The sequence below is a fragment of the Prenolepis imparis genome, unplaced genomic scaffold, assembly GCF_030444845.1.
Source record: "Prenolepis imparis isolate NDT839.2.m4 unplaced genomic scaffold, iyPreImpa1.0 SCAF_8, whole genome shotgun sequence".
NCBI lineage: Eukaryota > Metazoa > Arthropoda > Insecta > Hymenoptera > Formicidae > Prenolepis > Prenolepis imparis.
The window spans coordinates 3454460-3469430 of NW_028141166.1; the positions used below are offsets into that span (position 1 = coordinate 3454460).

The 14971-nt window shown below is 28.3% G+C and overlaps 2 protein-coding genes across 2 annotated transcripts; both read right to left on the reverse strand.

Annotated features, from left to right (window-relative positions):
• Nucleotides 1-4316: 4316 nt before the first annotated feature.
• Nucleotides 4317-7805, reverse strand: LOC145939293 (F-box only protein 21-like). Its single transcript, XM_083043529.1, has 6 exons — nucleotides 7584-7805; nucleotides 6148-6423; nucleotides 5614-5968; nucleotides 5326-5465; nucleotides 4462-4600; nucleotides 4317-4346 (listed from the first exon to the last, which is right to left on the reverse strand). The coding sequence occupies exons 1-6, from the start codon at nucleotides 7745-7747 to the stop codon at nucleotides 4317-4319; spliced, it is 1104 nt and encodes a 367-aa protein (XP_082899655.1). The 5' UTR covers nucleotides 7748-7805.
• A 5787-nt stretch (nucleotides 7806-13592) lies between these two features.
• Nucleotides 13593-14649, reverse strand: LOC145940098 (F-box only protein 21-like). Its single transcript, XM_083044962.1, has 3 exons — nucleotides 14614-14649; nucleotides 14134-14428; nucleotides 13593-14027 (listed from the first exon to the last, which is right to left on the reverse strand). Exons 1-3 carry the CDS (start codon nucleotides 14629-14631, stop codon nucleotides 13864-13866), a joined length of 477 nt encoding a protein of 158 aa, XP_082901088.1. The 5' UTR covers nucleotides 14632-14649; the 3' UTR covers nucleotides 13593-13863.
• Between the last annotated feature and the right edge of the window lie 322 nt (nucleotides 14650-14971).

The window sequence follows — 14971 nt, forward strand, 5'->3', positions numbered from 1 at the left end:
TTATCGCCGATTATCCACTGAAATTTCTTACACGTGGAACTAAAATTTCCGATGTCCTCAAAGCTAATATTCTTGCTTTCCAGGATTCTCAAAATCACTTCGTTAGGCAAATTCACTATTATATTCACTGGCGTATCCATTATTATTGCGAAAAAATATAGCACGATGCAAAAAATTTTGCAATTTTATATTTCGTTCTTAACAAATAGATTGATACTCTATGCACTAACTTTGTTGATAGAGAGCACGAAGCTTACTCTGAACAACCATTGCACAAACTGAGAATGACTACCACACAATGCTGCGGGAAAAAAGAAAGATAAGATACATATTTCCAATTTTCTCTCACTCGAACTACCATAACGATTTTTGTTTTGTTAGAAGGAAACAAGGGAATTCGATTTTCTCTATGCGTTCTTCAGGTCTCGTCCAATTGTGTCCATTGAAGTTTTTATATCCCTAAAGCTGTATTTTTTTACCTGCAGCGATTTCTATGCTATTTCTACCTAAACTTAAGTAATTCTTTTCCGTTAATATTTATTTAAGATTGTTTTTATTCCTGCAAAAAAAAATAAGTTTCTCAGTCTCATTCATTTTTTTTTTTAAATTAAATTTGGAAAAAGTTCCTTAATTAATGCGCGACAACCCACTTCTTTATCAATTGATAATCAATAAATATCAAACAAAACAACGACATGAAGCAATCTGGAACTTACGTGGTTTTATTGATGGTATTTTTGCCTGCAGCGAATCCTATGCTATTTATATTAAAGCATAATTATTTCTTTATCGTTAATAATATTTTAGAATTGCTTTTATTTCTATAAAATAAAAATAATGTACTCAGTCTTTTATTTATTTTAAATTAAATATTAAAAATAAAAAAAATTTTAGAAAACTCTATTCCTTTTAAATATGTACAAAATATATTTATGTACTTTTATCAAAATTGATTCGGGCTTATATTTTTCAATAAGAGATAATAGCTTGTCTTGTAATCTATAATTTTATTTATATAAAAATTAGTGTTACAATGTATATATATTTATTACAAGATTTTATTGTTATAGATTATAAACACTTTCTTTCACTCTGTATTCTTCAATTTAATACAATTTCCTGTTTTAAAATTAGCAATTATAGCAACGACAGTAACATTATAATTAATTTATCTTTCGATTTTCAATTTATCAAATAGTTCATAATTAAAAAAAATGCAGTCTAAGTAGCGTTATCAGCTTTCTCAATTATCAAATATCAAAAAGTATTAATTGTCTAATGAAGATAAAAAATCCTTGTCAGCTCTTCAGCGTATTAAAAAAATCTTGTGATAATTTTACATAAATTTATGACTCATTATATAAAGAGAAAAATTAACTATGACAAAAAAAAGTGATCCAAATATACCGAAATCGTTGAATCACTTTTTTATAAAACAACAATATCAAGTAATCTAGAAACCGTATGGTTTTTTATTAAGATTCGTCCGAATTATAAGACTACTTCGAAAAAATACGAATCGTTCGTCAGCTCACGAGTCAAGATTACAGGATAATTTGAGCGTGATGGGTTTATTTCTATAATTGATAAATCATTTCACAGCTTGACATCTTGCTCTCATTTACAATTTCTCCGTTCATCTTTTCGCTGGTTTGTTCACACATATTTTCTCTCTCATACATTTTTATTAGTCTTTCTATCTCTCGCACGTTCAACATATACATACATGCACACATATGTACACACTTTATTGTACTCTATTGTAAACTTAAACTGTCTCTCTTTCTCTCTCCATATTTGACGAAGCCCCTTGACTCTCAGGTATTTTCATTCATAAAATATGTCTTTTTTTATTTTTATTTTATGTTCTTTCTTTATTGCTAGAGTTCTTATTTTCTTTCATGAAATCTTTTCTTCTTTCTTTTTCAAGTTTCCACAATTGTCTTTAATTTTTATTATTTATATTAATATAATTCAAATGTAGAATGTATAATAAAACAATAAAATCACAAGATCGAGTAAAATAAGGATAAATTCCGTAATCAACATAAATCTTTTAATAAATAATTAAAATCTATTATATATTATATATATATATATGTATATATAATATATATGTAGTATATACATATATGTATATGTATATATAATATTGTGTATATATTTATATATATATACATATATATATATATATATATATATGTATATATATATATATTATATGTAAACAATTAAAGTCATTAATATTGTTATAAATTCTCGTTTAATTCTAAAAATTTGTCAAAATTGTTTCTATTTGTATCTGTCGTTAGAATGTTAATAGTTTATAGTCATAAATATATAATACATATATATTAAAGAGATCTTCCTTGCCATTTATATAGCAAAATAAAATAAAATAAATAATATATACAATCTTAATTATAAGTAGCACACAGAGAAAAAATTAATCCACATCATGAAATAAAAGCAACATTACACTACGAGGTTTCCGAGAAATGTTTGATTTATTCGATTGATCGATCGAGTAAATAACCTATAAGTGTGTGTGTGTGTGTGTGTACATATTTATAAATAATTTTAATATTCCTAATACAAATTATTTTGTACATCTTACCACTTTTAATACCAATTTAAACGTATTATCTTCCTTTATGGTCCGTATATCTTGTCAGAAAATTGTGATTTCTGTACATATATTTAAGATGTGCGTCATTTTAGAAGTGTTCTCTCTCTTTTGCCAAAATATTATCCGTGATTTGTCATTGCCTTCCGAGAGATGGGGATCAAATGGATCAATGTTTCTGAATTTCAACCCAAGTCTTCAATTAGGGTCTGAATTTCAATCCGAGTCTTCATAAAAAAGGACAGGCGCACAATTTCTGCGCCACTCAATGTCTTATAAATTATTCTTAATCAATATCTCGCGAACTGCGGCATCGTTTGGATAATGTCTTTCTAGCATTTTGTTTGGCACATAATGAGTATTTTCGAATTTATAGAAATATCTTCCAATCTCTGTACTATTAATCCATTCCGAGGTGCAGACTGATGTTATAGTGTCTAAAATAAAAAATAAAGATAAAAAATAAAATAAAAAATATATTGTACTATGTAACACAAATAATGTAAGTAAAAATATCAGAGAATATACAAAAATTAAATATAATACAGCATTTAATAATATTCGTACCTTGTGGAACATAACACATTTCGTTATCAATTAACAAAATGTAGCATGGTTGCGATGTCATATCATCGATGTTATATTTCTCTATCAGCGTATATTCTTCAATATCATTCGAAGAATAATTCGTGCAAGAATGTAAAAAGCGTTTAATATTACATTTATTGTGCCATCCAATTATGACACCAGCAATGTCTTCATATGTATCATCATCCGTAAGATTATGCTTATGTCTAACCATCAATCCAATAGTATATTTAAGATTAGGCGATCTCATTTCGCAAAATTCTTGATCTGGTAGAGAATGTTTTGCCTGAAAAGTTAATATAATTGACGGTTTTTTTATATTAAGTAATTTAGATTAAATGTAATTTGGATTAAAAATAATTATAATTAATAAGATTACACGTGTAATACTCATATTATTTCAGTTTATATCACTTGATAAGGACCACAACCATATGGTCGAAACGTCGTGATTTGCAATTAGATAAAAAATATCTATTTGCCAGTTTGGTCGAATAATTTCATTTGTTTCTTTAATAAAATGTTTGTAATGTCTAATATTTCTAATAAGTGGATGCAATTGTCTTACCATGCGGTATCTAATGGATCCATTCAATTGAGCAAGGGAATTGTAGACAAACGGCAAAGCGCAAGAATGTCCCAAATTTTCCGTTTCCATTTTCGTTGCTTCCGATATCTTAAAAAAAAAATTGTTTTTAAATTCCGAATTAATCACAAAATTATCTATACTCACCAAATTATAATTACAAATGTGTGTACAAGAATAAAAATAAATTTTGATAGATTTATCAAACTCTATAATCGATAATTATTATTGTATATTATGTGGCAATTTTTTTCTAAAATTAAATATTACAAGCAAGCTTGTCGATTTCAATGTTCTTAAAATATAGAAGGAAAATCGCCGATTATGTCATTTATATCGAACGTCGCGACATTAAATGTCGTTTGTCGATATAGTTTTGAAGTTATAAATATATGAGAAAGTAAAAGTCTACCTTTCGTCTGATATTTCAGACGCAAAATTAAGGTCTAAAATACAGTTTTACATAGATTTTAGATTTTAAATAAAACTCTAACTAAAACTGAAGTACAAACAATCCTACATTTGATATGTCGTTCCTATATATTTCTATATGAAAAATTTTGTAAAATTTACCATTTGTAAGCAAGATGCATTGATTTCTGTCCGAAACTACATAAAATCACCAAATTTATATGTGAATAATTATATATTATATACTTACCAATTCTGTGGATAACGAATCCGATGTTATTACATAAGATGTCTCCATCAGTTGACATTCTTTTATGTCAGAAATCTTTATACTATTTTGATCATCTATCCAATCAAAGGTGAAACATTCTGTATTTTCTGCACAATTCCTGTATAAACAATAAAGAAACAATGTACATATGTGTGATATAGATGTTCAAAACTAATATCTATTTAAGGATAAATTATTTAACATATTTTAATTTTATTCTAAGAAAAGAAAAGAGAACACTTATTATTTATTTTAATTGTATTAATTTAATTAATATTAAATTATATGTCTTTATGTAAATACCTTAATCAAAATTCCTCCCATTTTTAAAATCAAAATTTTCAATCTAATTTCCTCTTTAATATTTCTCAAAAATCAGATTATTTTTTAAAAATATTCTTTTTTCTCATCTATAATTTTGTCCAAAAATATATCTTCTTAAATCTTCAACGATAAGTAAAAAACTGTTTATTTACTACTTGTGAGAAATAGAAAGTAATCTTAATTGTATATTGTATAAATTATATTTATATTATAAAATTCTCTAAAGTCCATAAAAATATAAAAGATTAAATTAAAAATAAAAGAAAACTTTCAACTTGGATAATTAAAAAAAAATTATAAATTTAAATTCTGAATAAAGTTCTCATAGATTAAATATCTAAGAAATAAAGTTTTGTTTCCTATTTATATTTCCAAAGTTCAACTGGCAAAAAATTATTTGTTTTTAATTGTTTGTAGCTAGAAAATTAACATTGACAAAAATACATCGACATTTTCGCTAAGAAAAAAATTGTTGGATTAGAAAGTCGTATAATTATAAGCAAAGAATATGTATATTACCTAGATGTCCAAGCCAAATGAATATTTTGAGAAAAGTTTCGTGGTAAGTGTGCCACTATCTTAAAATATAAGCCCAATCTCCTCGCCACAGAGGTATATATTGTTAACGAGCTCACGTGTTTATGATATTTCCCTTGAATCTGTAGAAGAATATTAAATGTTAGGATATAATGTATATGTATCTATACTTATATAATCTCAATATAATTAAGATTTAATATAATATAATTTTAATTATTATAATCTATAATAGATAATAAAAAATATTATATATAAAATTCAACATACCGTCTGCAACATACAGTTTGTATCTATCTGGTTTAGTCCCATCCATAATTTATTGGAATCAAAATTTACAATCATTTTATCAAGCGCACGCTTAATTGGCATTGCTGTATCTTCGTTCCAATAATTCTTATTAATATTATTATATTTCCAAATCAATAATTGTTCACGAGATATGGAAAATATTGGATGCTGGGAATTTTCATCTTTCAGAAACTTCAATACTTTTTGCACAATATTGTCTATGAAGTTATCTAAATCTGTATGAGTAATATATTTATCGGGATATTGCCACTGTAATATCATGAGTATTATATCTTCTAAATGCTGCTGTTTATTAGTTATTAATAGTTCCCATCTTAAGTGAAAAATGTATTGATTCAAGTAGTGCAATATTTGTATGTTGTAGTATCTCTCTGTTAAATTGGCTTGTCTGTAAAATTTTATAAAAAAATATATATATATTTATTTTAAAATTAATACATTAATATATTAAACATACTCTAATGGTATTTTAAAATACATATTTAGTCTTACCTTGCATCTTCTTTATATATCTTTCTAATAAATTCATCAAATAGAATAAATAAATTCATAGGGTATTTTTCCGGAGAGATGAATAATTCATCAAAATCTTCCTGGATACTTTTGACAATATAATCATCATCACAATCAAAATATATCTCAGGCATGCGTGATGCATAACGCTGCACTTCTTTCACACATTTTATACCTTCTTTTACATCTTCAACATTAGCGTGATAAAATTCCACGCCCATTGTATCTTTATAAAATGCCGCCGCAGAAGGCCATCTAAAATTAACATATAAAATTAATTAGGTATAACAAATATACATTATTTATTAAAAAACTAATAGGGGTGACAAGTGGAAAGGAAGGAGACAGAATCGGCGAGAGGAAGGGAGAGCAGGATGAGTCAGGGAGAGGAGAGAAAGGTGGAAAAGGAGGAGAAGGGAGATAAGGAAGTTGAGGAGGAAAAGGAGGGAAGGAGAGATATATTGTAAGGCCGCTATGGCCAGGACGAGAGAGAGAGAGAGAGAGAGAGAGAGAGAGAGAGAGAGAGAGAGAGAGAGAGAGAGAGAGAGAGAGGAGAAGTGAAAAAGAATGATTTGTAAAGGTTCGGGAACGCTCCTATCAAAAGCGCTTTGTAAACCCTAAGGGGACACAATAAAATGACTTTTACTTTAATTTTTTTTAAAAACTAATAATAATAATAAAATATTTCACCCATATAAATGTTTTTCTTTTAATTAAAATATAAACTCAACCCAGTGAGAAAGACGTCGATTCGATCAATCATTTCTCGCTGGGAAAGATACGTATAAAATAGTTGCTTTCTGCGTTTTTGCTTTTAATTTATCTTTGCACGAAAAATCACTTCATTAACATTTGGCTGCTACAAAATAAAATTCTATGAATTTCATGCTTTAACAACAAAATATGATGAGTTGTTAAACTATTTGTGAGTGAAAAATGTTATTCGCAAAGCAGTAAAATGTCCGCGAAGCAAGATCCACCCCCATCATTTCCTGCTTTCAGTTACGTAACAAGATTTATGATTCTACAATATGATTCACACAAGTTTGCAACTATCCATGTAATTTTTTCAATAACATTGTTTAAAGTTGCAAATTTATGTGAAATTGTAAGAACATGGACCACGTTTCGCACTGAAAGCAAAGGAGTTTTTTAAGGGTAGGGTACAAGGAGATTTCGCGCCACTCTCTCGCTCATACTTTTACTTTATAATATACATACAAACACATTCTTAAATGTACCTACGAGAAAATTTTATTCTATTTATTAAACTCAAATTGTTAATAATTTTATAATAAGCAATAACTCCCAACTAAAATCTTTACAACATTACTCAACATGACCCCTAGACAACATATTTTAAAATTATCGAAATTGGAAGTGACTTCCTTACTGCATATTTATTAAAAACTTACCTCTGAGCATATTTTGTTCTCCAGAGAGTGTTATAGTCGGTTATGCACCACAGTTTCTTGCATGTGGAACTAAAATTTTTGATGTCCTCGATACTAATATCCTCGTCTTCCAGAATTATCAAAGTCACCTCAACTGGCAAATCCTTTATCGTAGCCTTTATCATTGCGAAAAAAATATAGCAGAACACAAAAAAATTGTTTTAGTCGTTTTTAACAAATCGATTAATATTTGCACTAACTCCGTTTGGTAGAGAGCACGATGTTTACTGTACTATGGACAGTCACAGACTAAAAATGCGAATGTGAAAACTAACACAACGCTTGGAGTGACTAATGCTTAGGTAAAAACCTTAGAGCATATCTATAAGCTCTAAAGTAAAAACAGAAAAAAAAGAAACAAAGATAAAACATATATTTCTTTTGTCTTTCATTCTAGCGGTCATAACGTCGTTTTGTCGCTTCTCGTCTCGACCTTACTTAAATAAATTTTAAGTGCGCTTATCTTTTCTTTAAAAAAAAAACAAAAGAGAATTTCACATTTTCTAAATGCTTTTTTCAGGTCTCGTCCAATTGTATGCGTTATGGATTACCCATATCCTAAACTAATGGTTCTTTTTGCTTGCGGCGAAGTCTGTGCTATTCATATTAATGCATAAATCATTCTTATTCATTCAAACCTTTTTAGGGTTGTTCTTATTTCTGCAAGAGAAAACAGTAATTATAAAGTAATCAATCTTTCATTTAGTTAAAACTAAATAATTTAAGAAGGTTCTATTTCTTTCAAAATTATACAAAATATATTTATGTACTTATATTAAAACCGATTCAGTTATTTATAGTTTTAAATAAAAAATCATTTGTACTCTATAATGTTATTTATATAAAAACTAGTTTTGCTATGTATATATATTTGTTAAAAGATTTTATTATTATAGATAATAAACACTTAATACAATTTCTTGTATTAAAATTAAGCAATTACGTCGACGATAGCAATTCTAATCAATTTTTGTTTATCTTCCGATTTTTAGTTTACCAAATAATTCGCAATTAAAAAAAATGCAGCGTTATAATGTAGGGTTATCTAATTACTTTTTCCAAATGATATCAAAATAATAATTGACTAATGAAGATGTTATAAAGTCAAGAGACAAAACTTAGCTCTTAAGCGTATTTAGAGAATCCTGATAATTTTATATAAATTTACGGTTTCTTACAAAAAAAAAGAAGAACAACTGTGATTTTGATCTAAACGTTCATGTACAAATTTATTGAATCACTTTATTGTTACACGCCATCTCCGGCATCGGACATATCTTTCATCAAATATGATATTAAAAACAGTCAATAACATTTTATACGTAATCATCTCGCAATCTTCTATCGCAAATTCCATGAGTTACAGCGATTTTAATAAGATTAGAACAACACAAGCGCGCGCTACGCGCGCGCCATTCTTCGATTTTATGTTAAAAAATAATATAAAATTTGTTTAAACTCGATTAATATTTTTTCATAGACATCAGCTGAATAAGCGTTAAGTTGCTAATTAAATTTTGATGAAAGATTGAAACGAGCCAAAAATTAATCTTTTAAATATTTCAATAGTACATCGTCTGTTTATTATGATGGTACCATCAGCATACCAGCCTACAAACTTTATGATCTGATATACGTAAAATGAATCCGCGCCGTATGGGGTCCGCGGCTTAAAATTTGTAATTTTTAATATTTTAAAACGAGCCAAAAATTATTCTTTCATATATTTCAACAGTACATTGCCTGCACATTATGATGGTACCATCAGCATTCCAGCGTACAAACTTTTTGATCTGATATACGTAAAATAAATCCGCGCCGTATGGGGTCCGCGGCTTAGAAATTTTAGATTTCATTATTTCAAAACGAGCCAAAAATTATTTGTTTATATATTTCAACAGTACATTGCCTGCACATTATGATGGTACCATCAGCATACCAACCTACAAACTTTTTGATATGATATACGTAAAATAAATCAGCGCCGTATGGGGTCCGCGGCATAATAATTTTAGATTTCATTATTTTAAAACGCGCCAAAAATTATTCGTTTATATATTTTAACAGTACATTGCCTGCACATTATGATGGTACCATCAGCATACCAGCCTACAAACTTTTTGATTTAAAATCCGTAAAATAAATCCGCGCCGTATGGGGTCCGCGGCTTAATAATTTTAGATTTCATTATTTTAAAACGCGCCAAAAATTATTTGTTTATATATTTTAACAGTACATTGCCTGCACATTATGATGGTACCATCAGCATACCAGCCTACAAACTTTTTGATCTAAAATCCGTAAAATAAATCCGCGCCGTATGGGGTCCGCGGCTTAATAATTTTAGATTTCATTATTTTAAAACGCGCCAAAAATTATTCGTTTATATATTTCAACAGTACATTGCCTGCACATTATGATGGTACCATCAGCATACCAGCGTACAAACTTTTTGATCTGATATACGTAAAATGAATCCGCGCCGTATGGGGTCCGCGGTTTAAAAATTTTAATTTTCAATATTTTAAAACGAGCCAAAAATTAATTGTATATATATTTCAATAAGGTATTGTTTGCGGATTATTTTAGTACCATAAGCATACCAGCCTACAAACTTTTTTATCTGATATACGTAAAATGAATCCGCGCCGTATGGGGTCCGCTGCTTGAAAATTTTAATTTTCAATATTTTAAAACGAGCCAAAAATTTGTCTTTCATATATGTCAACAGTACATTGCCTGCACATTATGATGGTATCACCAGCATACCAGCGTACAAACTTTTTGATCTGATATACGTAAAATAAATCCGCGCCGTATGGGATCCGCGGTTTAGAAATTTTAGATTTCTTTATTTTAAAACGAGCCAAAAATTAATCTTTTATATATTTCAACAGTACATTGCCTGCACATTATGATGGTACCATCAGCATACCAGCGTACAAACTTTTTGATCTGATATACGTAAAATGAATCCGCGCCGTATGGGGTGCGCGGCTTAAAAATTGTAATTTTTAATATTTTAAAACGAGCCAAAAATTAATCTTTCATATATTTTAACTGTACATGGTCTTCACATTATGATGGTACCATCAGCATACTAGTCTACAAACTTTTTGGTATAATATAGATTTTCAGTACTGGCAGTGTATATCGAAACATGCCCTACATTGTAAAATCCTTAATATATGCAATGATGCAATGATGCTCTTTCTTATTTATTGTACCTGTATTGTTTAGAAATAGTATATTACAGTTTTCTTCGTTCTTCAACTGGAATATAATAAATTTAGGTGTATTTAACAATTATCTGAAATTACTCACATTGTTTTAAACTCTCTTTTAATTGTCAAAATATCTCAAAATCTTTATTTGTATGTATCATTTGGTAAAGTTAATAATTTATTGCTATAATAGTATATATATCTTGCAGAATTGTTGATGGTGACGATAGGATGTTCTCTCTAGATGTGGTTTCGCTTTTCACGAACGTGCCTCTGGAACTTGCGATCAGCGATATCAATGATAGGTGGGAGTACATTGCAAAAAATACAAAAATACCTCATAATGAATTTATACAATGCATCAAATTCATTCTGACATCCACATATTTCACATAAGTATAATATAAGCAAACTTTTGGGACCCCTATGGGGTCTCCATTGTCTCCAATCATAGCTGATTTAGTCATGCGAGATCTGGAAGACATAGTTCTCGATCTATTAAACATAAGATGCACGTTCTACTTCCGATATGTTGACGACATATTATTAACCACCTCTAGGGATAACATGGTACGGATTGTGGATAGTTTTAACGGGTACCATGACAGACTAAAATTTACGGTAGTACAGGAGGTTAACCATAGCTTAAGTTTCTTAGACTTAACAATTAAAATAATTAACAACATGATATACATAGATTGGTACCAAAAAGAAACCTTCTCAGGAAGAACTATCATTTTTCTCCAATCACCCACTTTGTCACAAAATTGGAATAATTTACAACTTGGTTGACAGAGGTCTATTACTATCACACCCTCAATTTTTCAATAAAAATTTGGAATTAATTATCAATATACTAATAAGTAACGGTTACCCTCTTGACCTCATTTTTAATAGAATTAATCACCGGGTAGGACATTTCATTTCCAAAAAAAGCATTATAAACAAACAAATCAACTCAATAAAAATAGAAGAGACAGACAAGGAATCAGTAACAAAAAAATTATTTGTTATACCTCACATTAATAAGATCTCAGAAATGGTTGTCTCTTCGTTTAAAAACTTGGACTTCATAATAGGATATAGATGTTTCAATAAACTTGATAAAATCATTAAGACACATAAAGATAAAAATGAACACCCATTTATCTCAAATGTTGTGTATAAGATCAATTGCAATGCAATTGCAATAAACTCACATTTTCACGCAGTTATCGATAATATAGCGAAAAAATTATTTTTATATTTGTTTTATACAGAACTTTGAAGATTTTATAAATCTTTTAAACCAGAACCGATTTTCTATCATCTTAAAGCTTTTTAGGACGTAGATAATCCAGTACAAATATCCATAGTGCAAATAATACGACTTTACCTAAAGCTATAAATTTCTTTAGCTATAAATTTAAAAATTTACGCGATTTTATTGAAAAAGGTTGAATAAGTCATGTTTGAAACAACGTAGTATTTACAAAAATGTTGCGAATTTTTAAAAAGATTAGGTACAAATTAATTTAAAATTTCTTAAAATACATTCATAGATTGAAATTTTTTAAATGCCAGGATATCATTTTAAATGCTTTAAAGAGCAATTTTTTGCGTAAAGTCTGTTAATTTTATTTTTTCGCCAGGTTTTTGCAAAATTAATTTTTATAACAATCAAATAAAATAATAAAAATGTCCACATAAAAACTTACCTCTGACCAAACTTTTTCTTCTGGAGATTGCAATCGTCGGTTATGCAACGAAATTTCTTACACGTGGAACTAAAATTTACCATGTCCTCGATGCTGATATTCTCGTTTTCCAGAATTAAAAAAATTGTCTCGATAGGTAAATTCATTATCGTAGTCATTATTATTAAAAAAATACAGCACAATATAAAAAAAGAAACTTGCAGTTTTAATTCTTAACAAATCGGTTGATATTATATGCATTAATTCCGATAGTCTTAGTAGAGAATACGTGGATTACTGCACTATGGTTAGCCATTGTGAGACAACTTTATCACACACATTTTCTTTCTCACACATTCTTACCAGTCTCTCCTTTTCTCCTTCGCACGTTTCACAACGTCCCAGTTGTCCTTAACTTCTACTATTCATACCGACATGATTCGATTATAGAATGTAAAAAATGATAAAATCGAATAACTAAAATAAGAACGTACTTCGTGATTCACATTATATTTTTAATAAATAATTAATCTATATGTTGAAATGCAATGTATAATTGTATGTGAAATGTTTCAGAATTACTTATTGTAAGAGACAAATTTATTTCGTTCGAGGCTTCAATGTATGGTTTATAGAAAATCTAAAAATTATTAAATGTACATGCGTTATTTGTTTATTTCAACATTTACTATTTTCAAAAGGGAAGTTTATTTTACTAGAATAAATATTTTAATATTTTAACATATTCTTACATTTTCTAGAGAAATTTAATGTTTAATCGCAATAATATTAATCAATTATTTTTCATAAATTTCTGAGCGTTCGGTAGTACACCATTTATTGAATTGGTACATTTTATGAAAAAAATAAAAATATAATATAATATAATATTAAATATAGCACACATGCTCACAACGAAAAATTCAGTCAACATCATGAAATAGAGGCAACAATAATTTTCGAAGCTTCAGAGAGATGTTTCATTCCTTCGATTGATCGATCAAGTGAATAATACACAAGTGTGTGTGTGTGTGTGTGTAAATACTTACAAATAATTATAATATCACAATACAATTTTTTTAATAATACATCTTAACTAATACATCCCAAATTTACTTTAACACATTATCTGTCTCTTTGTCAGAGAATAAACCTCTCTACATATATTTGGTATGTGCATCAATTTAGGATTCCATTCCTCTGCAAGATACAATGGTTTGTCATTGCTTTTCGAGAGATGGGGATCAAATAGATCAATGTTTCTGATTTTCCACCTGGATTTCAACATCGGATCTTCGTCAAAAAGGGCAGAGACGCACAACTTCTGCGCCATTCAAAGTATTATAATTTATTTCTACTTAATATTTCGCGAACGACTGCGGCATCGTTTGGATAATGTTTCTCCAGCATTTGGTTTGGCACATAGTGAGTATCTTTAAATTTACAGAAATAAATTCCTATATCTGAATTATCGATCCATTCCGTGGATACCGAAGTTATAGCGCCTAAAAATATAAAAATATAAATATGCTACGTAATACAAATAATATAAATAAAAATGTCACAGAATATATAAATATAAAGTATGATGAAGCACTTAATAACTCGTACATTGTGGGACATAACACAGGTCATTATAAATTAATAAAACGTAGTATGGTTGCGACTTCCAATCGATGTTATGATTATTCACATATTCTTCTTCAATATCATTTGGAGTGCAACATGTTTCCGGACGATCAAAGCGTTCACTTTGGCATGTGTTGTGCCATCCAATTATGACACCAGCAATATTTTTATGTCCATTATCTTCAATTTTATGCTTATGTGTAACAATCAATCCAACTCCATATTTTAAACTAGGCGATCTTTGGCAAAATGTTTCATTAGCTGGAGTACATATTGACTGAAAAGTTAGTATAGTTGACGTCTCTCCATTATGTAATTTATATAATGTAATAATTTGAATAAAAAATGATTATAATTAGTAAGATATATAATTAAACGTATAATTATTGCATATTAATTTGTTACAAGTAAATAATAAAATGTTTTTAATTCATAATATTTACAATGAGTGAATTGTCTTACCACATCATAGAAATACATTGATGATGATATATATTCTTCTATGTGACGTGGATAAGAGAGACCAAATATGTTGCAAGTATGATATGATTTCTCTATTTTCATTGCCGAACTCCACCCTGCAAACTTAAAAAAAATTGTTATTAAACTTTAAATCACTTATGAAATCATAAGTAATGATTTCATGAGTGATTCAAATTCAAATTACAAATGTTTGTGAAAGAAATAAAAAATAGTTTTACATAGATTTGCCTAACTCTATAATCAAAAACTAATGTTTTATATTTATATTATATAGCTTTTGCAATTTATTAAAATCAAGCATATCGTTTTCAATGTTCTGAAAATATTTTACAGTGGG

Excerpts from the sequence above, each read along its gene's own strand:
- LOC145940098 (XM_083044962.1), bottom strand. Across the intron at positions 14,028-14,133 it reads CCTGTGTTATGTCCCACAAT|GCGCTATAACTTCGGTATCC; the intron begins GTACGAGTTATT and ends TTATATTTTTAG.
- LOC145939293 (XM_083043529.1), bottom strand. The coding sequence starts at position 7,747 with ATGATAAAGGCTACGATAAAGGATTTGCCAGTTGAGGTGACTTTGATA. Across the intron at positions 6,424-7,583 it reads AGAACAAAATATGCTCAGAG|ATGGCCTTCTGCGGCGGCAT; the intron begins GTAAGTTTTTAA and ends TGTTAATTTTAG. Across the intron at positions 4,347-4,461 it reads ATTCGTTATCCACAGAATTG|AAATATATAGGAACGACATA; the intron begins GTAAGTATATAA and ends TTTTTCATATAG.